Below are 9,695 nucleotides of genomic sequence, written 5' to 3'. Positions count from 1 at the left end.
AAAAAAAAAAAAAAATTATACTTAAATAAAAAAATTAAATGTTCAAAGTACCTGGTACAGCAGGATGTCAGATAAATAGCTTTATTTACTTACATCTTTACAGTTAAGTCACTATTTCGAATGCCTCCAATTTCAAGTTTAAGATAATGTTATCAGGGCTGAAGAAAATACTTGCTAAAGAAACACTATAACGAGATATTGAGCTTTTTAAGAACTGATAAAAATATTAAAAACCTCCCCAAATTCACTTGATGTTATGAGGATAATCATCTACACACTGTCAAAGAATTTCAAGTTATTTGTGTATTTGAACAAAATAATACCAGTTGTGGTAGCACATGCAATCCCAATACTTTGAAGGTAGTGGTAGAATAATCAGAAATTCAAGGTTATTCTTGCATACATAATGAGTGTGAGACCAGTCCCTGCTATTGGAGACCCTGTCTCAAAAAAGCAAGAAGAGAAAAATATGATATAAAGTCAGGCATGGTATTGCAGGCTTACAGTCAACACATAGGAGGTCAGCTTAGGCTATATACCATGTTCCAGGCCAGCCTTAGCTACACAGTGAGACTCCATCTTACACACACACACACACACACACACACACACACACACACACACACACACACAAAATAAATAAATAAATAAATATTAATTCTGGGCTGGTTGTAGTATTACATATATTTAGTACCAGCACTTTAGAGGCAGAGGAGGGTAAATCTCTATGAGTTTGAGACTAGCCTGGGCTACATAGTGAGTTTCAGACCAGACAAGACTACATAGTGAGACCTGCCTTTAAAAACAAAAGTCTGGGCTGGGTGGTGGTAGTGCTCTCCTTTAATCCCAGCACTAGGGAGGCAGAGGCAGGTGGATCTCTGTGAGTTCGAGGCTAGCCTGGTCTACAAGAGCTAGTTCCAGGACAGGCCCCAAAGCTACAGAGAAAAGCTGTTTCAAAAAACCAAAATAACTAACTAACTAACTAAATAAAATCAAGTTTGACTTAGTATGGTGGCTCATGCCTGTAATTCTAACACTTGTGAGGTTGGGAGATAAAGACAGCAGGGATTCAGGTCATCCTCAGCTAAGCAGTGAGTTTGCAGCCCACCTAGGCTACAAGACCCAGTGTCAACAAACAAAAGAGTCTGGGGCTGTAGTTTAGTTGGTGGAGAATTTGCTTCACTTTCATAAATGTCTGGGTTAAAGCCCTAAGAGGCTGAAATGTCTGTAATCCCAGCACATGGGAGGTGGAGGCAGGAAGATCAGAGGTGTAAGGTCATCCTAGCTATATAATATACAATATTGCAGGACAGCCTGGAATACTGAGACCCTATCTCACAAAACTAAAACAATGATTAAAAAAATAAAACCAAAGAAAACTACACTGCAGAGGTGTTTTCAACAACCTGGGACATTTACCAGTGTGGGATCTGTGTGGGTCACCCTTGTACGTGTGCCTTCTAATTATGAAAAGGAGTTACTACAATTTCCCCCAAGGACTCTTGGGCCCAGCAAAGGATCTGACACTTGGAAAATACTCTGTTTAGTCCTACACTAAATCAGACTGTTCTTTCCCAATGGGAAACATTTTTCATCCTCTATGAACTAGTTTTTGAGAAACACACCTGTCATTTCTCACTGGAGTGACCCTGGCCCTGAACCTGTAAAAGAGCATCAGCAGCAATGGGGAAGAACCCAGAATTCTACAGGGGGGCTGCAGGCACTTCGGAGATGGCTGAAGGAGCACCTGACCCCTTTCTCCCATGCTCTCTTAAGCACCCCACTCCAGTTCCATGCCACCAACCTCGGGATCTAGGTCATCCAGAACATTTTCCAACTGTTTCAGCTCCTCCTCTGAGAGCTTGCCAAGAAGCTCATCCTCATCGATGTTCTTGTATTTCTCCAGCTCCTTCTGGAAGGGGAGCGCCATGGCTTCGCAGGTCCACCTTTCTAGTGCACTTGGAAGTGGGCCAGCTTCCCGGGACTTCACACTACCACTGTTAAAAGAGCAACACGGTCATCTCCTTGCTGTAAACTGCAAGAGTAGTAATGGATTGTGCTACACTGGCCATGGATTCTACTGCAAAGACAATTCATCTGGAAGGCAGCATTGCCTTTAATTGCAGAGCAGGACACAGCCCAAGGTATTTTCACACACAGCATTATTTCAACTATGTTTTCCACTTTAGGGTAGCCCTGTAAGGAAGCCTGCAAGATACCACCATTTGGGGGCTGGGAGGTGGCTCAGAGGCTAACAGCTCTGACTGCTCTTTCAGAGGTCCTGAGTTCAATTCCCAGTAACCATATGGTGGCTTACAACCATCAGTAATGAGATCTGGTGCCCTCTTCTGGCCTACAGGCATACATGCAGGCAGAACACTATACATAATAAATAAATACATCTTAAAAAAAAAAAAAGCTACCACCATTCGATGGATTTTACAGACTGTGACTGAGCTGGAGGTGACAGCAATGGGATGTGTGCTGGCTTCTGGCTCCCAGGGCAGTGAGTGCTTTTCCATTCTACTACAAGGCCTCTCCCCGCTTTCCACTGAAAACCAGGGAAGAACAATAACTAATTGTATGGCGGTTGTAAGCAGCACACTTGTGCCCTTTCAGGGTAGAGAGTGCTGTGAAGGACACAGAATGGGATCCATTCAGGGAAGAGTTCAGAGGACCGGTGTGAGGACACATTGTCCCGTGCAGCGAAACCAAGAGATGTTCTCAAGCCCTGGCTACAGTTGAGAGTCTCTCTCTCTCTCTCTCTCTCTCTCTCTCTCTCTCTCTCTCTCTCTCTCCTCTTTTTCCTTCTTCATTAACTTCTTTTTTTATAAAATGATATCTTTGAGAGTACTTTAATAGTATTTTTTTATTATTTGAAAGTTCCCCCATTTAAATGATGTCTTTTGATGGCATCTGTCCACTACTACAGTCCTCCAGCGCTTTCTAGTGCCCGGTACCCCAATTTCCTCCCAGCTTCATGCCCTCTTTTTATCTTTGTCGTTATAGTTTCTGTAGTCATTCTCCCTAACTTTTCTTTCTTTATACCACCCCAAACATTCTCTCTTAGCCCCCGCAGCCCTCTGAAATGCCTCACCCTTAAACTATCACATCAAAAGCATGTTTTAGTCAGTCCCTTGCAGAAAATTCTTGGGACCTTCCCTAATGAGACAACGCTGCATTCCATCCAGTCAGCCCCTCCAAGACAGTGACTGTAGCTATGTACCTGCTATTACTGAGGGCAGGGCTAGAGAAGTGCCCCAGGAAGATCATAGCTCAGCGAGACAGCCACACAAACAGTCAGAATGTGGTAAGTGTTACGATAATGTCTGAAGTAGGTCAAAAAATACTGGGGAGGGGGAGGGGAGGTTTGAGAGTCACCCAAAAAAGAGATCGTCATTGACCCTTGAAGGAAGAGGCCTGAGGAGGACATGGATGCGCAAGGGCCATCTAGGATAGAGAAAGCATAAGCAGAGACATGGGAGAGGAAAGTTCATGCAGAGTCAGAGTTGGGGTGGTTAGGAGGAGGATTGTGTGTGGAGTGGGAAGAATGGGACATCCGTGGAGGGCTTCTTTACAGGCTACGCTAAGGGACCTGGATCTTAGCAGCCCCTGAATTAAGGACCTAGCATAGGGAAAGCATTCTGAACTGTCTGAGCAGGCACAGATTACTCCAACGTACTAAGGCGACGGAAGGCGAAGGCAAGTGGCCATGGCAGGGACAGAAGGTCAGAACATCGTGATTTCTGACTTTGAAGATGGGGGAAAGGCCATGAGAAGAGGAATCTGGGGTCTCCGAAAGCTGGAAAAGGTTAGGACTTTTCCCCTGCAGCCTTTAGAGAGCAGCAAAGTCCGGCTGACACCAATGAGATCATTCGGGTCTCTAACTTCTGTGGCGGCAACACATTCATTTCTAAGCAACTGAATTTGCTCTTTGTCACAGCAACAATACAGACACCAATACTTACTCTCCCCAAACACTCTCATCTCCAGGATAACTGTTCTAGAATAGTCCATTCATCCTTCCAGTTCTGCTCTGCACTCTGCTCTGGACCCTAGGAGTTCTGTCTCCTTAGGCTGCACCTGGGCTCCTGTCCTTTCTGGCTTCTGTTTGGCCAACAGGAGGCAAGCAGAGGCAAAGCAGAGGACACAGAGGCATGGGAGGAGGGCGGGTGTGGAGAGGGTGTTTCAGAAGCCCATGCCACCCCACAGGCCATTGGGGTGGTAAAGGGTCTCTGTTATGACTCTTGCCGGATTTCTCCCTTGCTGTTTCTCCAAAGCTTCCTACATCCTTGCAAAGGGCCTCTTTATTGAACCGGACTCAAGTAATTCGGTCTGAGACCACCCTCTGTTTCTTGTCGGGAAGCTGGCAGATGTGGCACCATTGCTTGGAACGCTCCTTTCTCTTTGTGCTCTGTTCCTGAGGCCTGGCAAAGATCCCAAGCTCTGCAGGACCTCGGGCCTTCAGCGTGAGGGCGGCCTTTGGCCACTCAGCCCGGCTCTTGTGTTTCTCCCCTCACTCTTTGGTTTCTTTTCACAGTTCCTCTTCCTCTGCCTTAAATACTGCTGTTCTTCAAAGTCTTATCTTAGAAATGATTTTCTCATCCCTCACCAAGGGCGCTTACTTACTTTGAAATTTTCGTATTTTTATTTATTAAATTTGAAAATTTAATTGTTATCTATATTCTATTAACTCTAAAAATCCGTATCAGTATCCTAAATTTTGTCCCTGAGGACCAGATCTGAGTTATCTAACCAAAATCCTCCCTTGGCTAGAATCTTAAAACCTTCCTTCAGACCCTTAAATGTCAGAAGAGCTCTTATCTGCTACTCCTCCTCTAGGATTTCAAGAAGTTGTTTAGAAACCAGGGTGCCATTCTTGATGGTTTTCCTTTGCCTCCTTTCTACCCACTAATCACCAAATCCTATCCTTACTGGACGAAGAGGAGAAGCCCAGCCCTTGTCCCTCTGATCATTCTACATACAGTGGTCAAAGTGATTTTTTTCACTAACTTTTTAGTCCTTTAAAATCCCCCAGTGGCTTCTCATTGCCCCAAGGACAAAGTTCAAATTCACACTCTGGCCTCTGTAGTTCCATCCTCCTCTTCCCCGCTGCCTTCCTCATGTCCTCCTGGACCACTTCCAAATCCTGACTCACTTATGTTCCCTTCGCTCAAAGCACTCAGAAGGTAACCGGTGATGCAGGTGAAATGGGTAACTCAAAGCCCACCCTTGCTGACTCTGCCAGACTCGTCCCGAGTCTCAATGTGACCTTCACCTCTTCCAACAGATCAGACCCTGAATCAAAATCTGGGTCCCGTGCTCCCCCTATGTGCTCCTTCGACTGCAGTCTGGCTCAGGCACAATGACTTGCTAATCTCAGTGAGGGCGGGGACTATCTAACCTTTATTTACCAATAAAATCTTGGCTCCCAGCACAGATCCTGACCCACAGTAGACATGCAATAAATACTGATGTCAAATGGAGGAAATGAGCTCAGAGTGGCGAGGTGGCCATGGGTCCAGAGATCTTTCCACTGCAGTAATTTTCCCCCCACCCCCACCCCTCCTGGAGCCTGCTGAGATCACCTAAGCCCATAGAAATCGCTCTTCTCCCTCAGTTTGCTTTGTCTACGTTGAGACTGGAAGATGAGTCTGGTAGAGTCAGTGAGGCGTGGGCTCTGACTTAGCCATTTAACATTCATCACCCGTTGTCTTTCATGCAGGTTACTATACATACATGTACGTTACTATACAGTTCTCTCTCCAGGTACCACCCCGCCCCCGGAAAACAGGGACTGCATTCTTATTCTTGATGGTCTTGGGTTCTCCAGCTCAGGCTTGTAATATCATTCAACAAATGTCCACTGAAAGCCTACCTTTCCCAATAACCGCTGAGACACAGCAGTGGACAAAACAGATGGTCCTTTGGGCCCTATAATTCACAAGGGAAAGAGGATTCAATAATAACCACCAATAGTGCAAGTATATGTCAGCAAATTTTACATTCTATAGCAAGGTGCCAGGGGTCTCAGAGCCAGAGGGAAAAGGAAAGTTGTACCTGTTTAGAGTGTGACACTGACCTGAAGACACAAGGAGAACCTAGTTGTTACTGTTATTATGGTGGAGTTTTTAATTTTGTTTATCTGTTTGAGGCAGGGTCTCACTCTGCAGCCCAGGCTAGCCTGGAATTTGCTGTTTAGCCTAGGGCTGGCCTCAAACTTGTTCCAATCCTTCTTCAGCCTCCTAAGTGTTGTGACTATAGGCATATATAACCAAGCCCAGCTATTTATTATTATTATTCTTATTTTATTATTTTTGAGACAGAGGCAGGAGGATTGACACAGGTTTGAGGCCAGCCTGGTCTACATAGCAAGAGTTCCACCTCAAGACAAAACCAACCCCCTAAAACAAATCCAGGTGTGCTGTAGGGAAGAACACACCCTTCTCATAGCTTCTGAAGTCAAATCCTGATTTCCCAGGGCTTGGCTGGCCTTCTGTACCCCACCCAGGCCCTGCTGGGTTCGCATCTGTTTCCCTCCCCCGGGGTGATGAGGCAGTGGAAAGTTTACAAAGTCCTGCCACAGACTCGCCTCCAGCAGGGTGTCTGTCCCACGGCACACAGTCAACACGCAACAGGATACCAATGCACACACCGGAAGGGAAGGGAACGTGTGCCTCTGAAGCTTCCAGGAGCTCAGGTGGGCAAACACAGTCTGTCGGCAAATGGAAAATAGGCGTGGCCACGAGCCGAAGGAAGTGTCTCTTCCTGTTACCCAGAAACACGAGCATTGGGAAGGAAAGCTCAGAGCGTGGTTTTCTGTGCTTCTTTTTCCACTATCTTGTTAAAATAACTATGCTGCAAAAGAGGAAAATCAGCCTTTTACTGTCACTACACAAAGACAAACCAAACCCCAGACTGATGCTACTATCTTATTCCTGGGTCAGTAAATGATATTAATCTTCTTTTGTTTAGTATACCTTCATTATTTCACCACAGTTGAGATTTATACAAGAGTCAAACCACATTTTCTTATCCACCGAGCCATCTCTCCAACCTTCAAACCATAATTTCTAAAACTAATAAACAGAACAACATCAGTTCATCAAAGCCCCTCAAACAAAGCACACACTGGCCCTGCATACTTAATTCATCTCTATTTTTTTTTCTGGGTTGGGATGAGATAGCCTCTCACCATAAAGCCTTGGCTGGCCTTTGGAACATACTCTGTAGACCAGGCCATCCTCAAACTCATAGAAATCCTCCTGCCTCTGCCTCCGGCGTGCTGGGATTAAAGGCAATGGCTACCACACCTAGTCTTTAATTCAGCTCTAGATGCTGGGCAAATATAAAGATGTGGCAATTGTAGCCTGAGTTTTGAAGCCTAGCTATTTGAAGACAGGCCAGCAAAATCTTTTCCTTTGTTTTAAAGTGTCAAGAAGCCAGGCATGGAGGTGCAGGCCTGAAATCCCAGCATTCAGAGGTGGATTCAGGAAGATCAGGAGTTCGAGGCTAGACTCATATACACAGTGAGTTGAAGAACAACCTGGGCTACGTGAGACTCTATCTTTCTCTGAGAAATAATATCCATTAGAGGATGAAATACACAGAACACAAGAGAGGGAAATTTACTGGCAAAAAATTACAGCAAGGCAGAGACTGGGCAGGCTGAAAGGGAAGCGAGGACCTGATCCGACCAGATTCACAGTGTTTCCAGCTGAGGCTATTCAAATCTTATAGCACAGAAACGGTCAGATGTTTTCAGCCTGAAAGTAGTTCCCTTTTATAACAATAAACCACAGAAGAAGGTTCTTTCCTCGCTCGGAAAGCACAGAAGGCCTTGTAGAGGCTGAGAGGTTAAAGCAATGGACTTGAAAGCACAGAAGACTAAAACCAAGCCTTGGAGACAACCAGGCCAGGGCCTCATGACGCAGGCACACATGAAACTGGTGACCTGACCTCTGCAAAACAGGCAAGGAACAGTGCAGCCACACACTGAGTCACCGCAGGGCAGAATGCAGAGCAAGGCATCACCAGGCAATTTTGTATTGTGCTAACATTACAGGTCATACACAGTCGGAAGACAGCTACAATGAATCAGGTGATGTAATTCATAGAACAACCCCTGCCATGCATGTGCTCTGCCGCTGACAAGACAGCATCACATGACTATATTTATCTCGTGAGATGTGGGTGATACTTGGGGCATTACTGTATTGTGAGGTATGGTGCCTAGCGTATACAAGCTCTCACAGTCAATTCTCACTTGTTTTTGGCCTGAGAATAGTCCTCTTCTGTCGGCCTGCCTGTCTGTCTTTGTCTCTCTGTCTCTCACTCAGTTTTTCGAGATGGGGGTCTCTCTGTGAAACAGTTCTGGTTGTCCTAAGAACTAACTCTTGTAGACCAGGCTGGCCTCAAATTCACAGAGATCCGCCAGAGAGCGGTTTGTTCCCTTGTTTTCCTCATTAAGATTAAATACAAGAAGCATCATACAAGGGTCTTGAATTAGCACTGTCCAGTGTGGCAAGCCTCCATGGTTAGTGGCAGTCCAAGCTCATGTCGACTTCCACCTGAGCAACAGCCAAGACTTCCCAGCTGGGGCAGAAGCTCTTTCATAGGGAAGTTTTATGGCCTTCCTATGCTACCTCCTGCCTCCTGATTTCATCGTGGATCCTATGTCCCTCTGTTGCATGCCCCTCTTGGTTAGGCTCTATCTTCTGGGAACCTATCTTCTGAGGAGTTCTCATTTCTTTTGCTATTGTGTCCCTCCCCGTTTCCCTTCTGAGACAAGGTTTTGCCATGTAGCCCTGGAAGGCCTGGAGCTCACTGTGGACCAGGTTAGCCTTTTCTTTGTTAGTCCTGGTGACTACAGAGGGTGAACCACTGTGACTTGCTCAGTCCCTACTTCTAGACCTCTTTCTACCTCTTTGCCTTGTATTTTGGCCTTTCGGGTTTTTAACTGCCTGCTGCTGGCGTTACTGTTGTTGTTATTACTTTAAATATTAATTTATTTTTATTTGGTGTGTGGGTTATTTCTGCCTGCATGTATATTTGTGGGGCATGTGTGCACAGAGTGTCTGAGGACACCAGAAGGTGCTGGATCCTCTGCAAATGGAAGTTATAGTTGTTAGCAACTATGCAGGTGATGGAGGAAGATCATTGGCTAATAAAGAAACTACCTCGGCCCATTTGATAGGCCAGCCTTTAGGTGGGTGGAGTAAACAGAACAGAATGCTGGGAGGAAGAGGAAGTGAGCTCATATGCCTTAGCTCTGCTCTCTGTGGCAGACGCGATGAAGCTCTGACCCAGGATGGATGTAGGCTAGAATCTTCCCAGTAAGCGCACCTTGGGGTGCTACACACATTAATAGAAATGGGTAATCAAGATGTAAGAATTAGCAAGTAAGAAGTTAGAGCAAATGGGCCAGGCAGTATTTAAAAGAATACAGTTTGTGTGTTGTTATTTTGGGGCATAAGCTAGCCAGGCGGCTGGGAGCAGGGCGGCAGGAATGCAACCCGCAGCTCCTTCAACATGCAGGTACTGGAAATCTAACTTAGGTCCTCTACAAGAGCAAAAAGTGCTCTTGACTGCTGAGCCATTTCTCCAGCCCTATCATCATCATCATCATCATCATCATCATCATCATCATCATCATCATCACCACCACCACCACCACCACCACCACCACCACCACC

At 45.7% G+C, this 9,695-nt stretch overlaps 1 protein-coding gene across 3 annotated transcripts in view; it reads right to left on the bottom strand.

Moving 5' to 3' along the window:
- Window positions 1-9,695, bottom strand: part of Tmod2 (tropomodulin 2) — a 40,125-nt gene that overhangs the window by 22,914 nt on the left and 7,516 nt on the right. For 2 of the 3 annotated variants that reach the window (XM_005347618.2, XM_005347619.2), the window contains exon 2: window positions 1,805-1,997. In XM_005347618.2, the coding sequence (XP_005347675.1) occupies window positions 1,805-1,930 (126 nt within the window). In that variant the 5' untranslated portion in view covers window positions 1,931-1,997. Of the gene's footprint in view, window positions 1-1,804; window positions 1,998-6,655; window positions 6,822-9,695 lie in introns of those variants that run through there. The other variant, XM_026779287.1, reaches the window with a different exon arrangement.

Source organism: Microtus ochrogaster, chromosome 5, assembly GCF_000317375.1.
Source record: "Microtus ochrogaster isolate Prairie Vole_2 chromosome 5, MicOch1.0, whole genome shotgun sequence".
NCBI classification, from domain to species: Eukaryota; Metazoa; Chordata; class Mammalia; order Rodentia; family Cricetidae; genus Microtus; species Microtus ochrogaster.
Note: the sequence above shows the minus strand (reverse complement) of the source record. Positions and strands in the feature narration are given on the sequence as shown.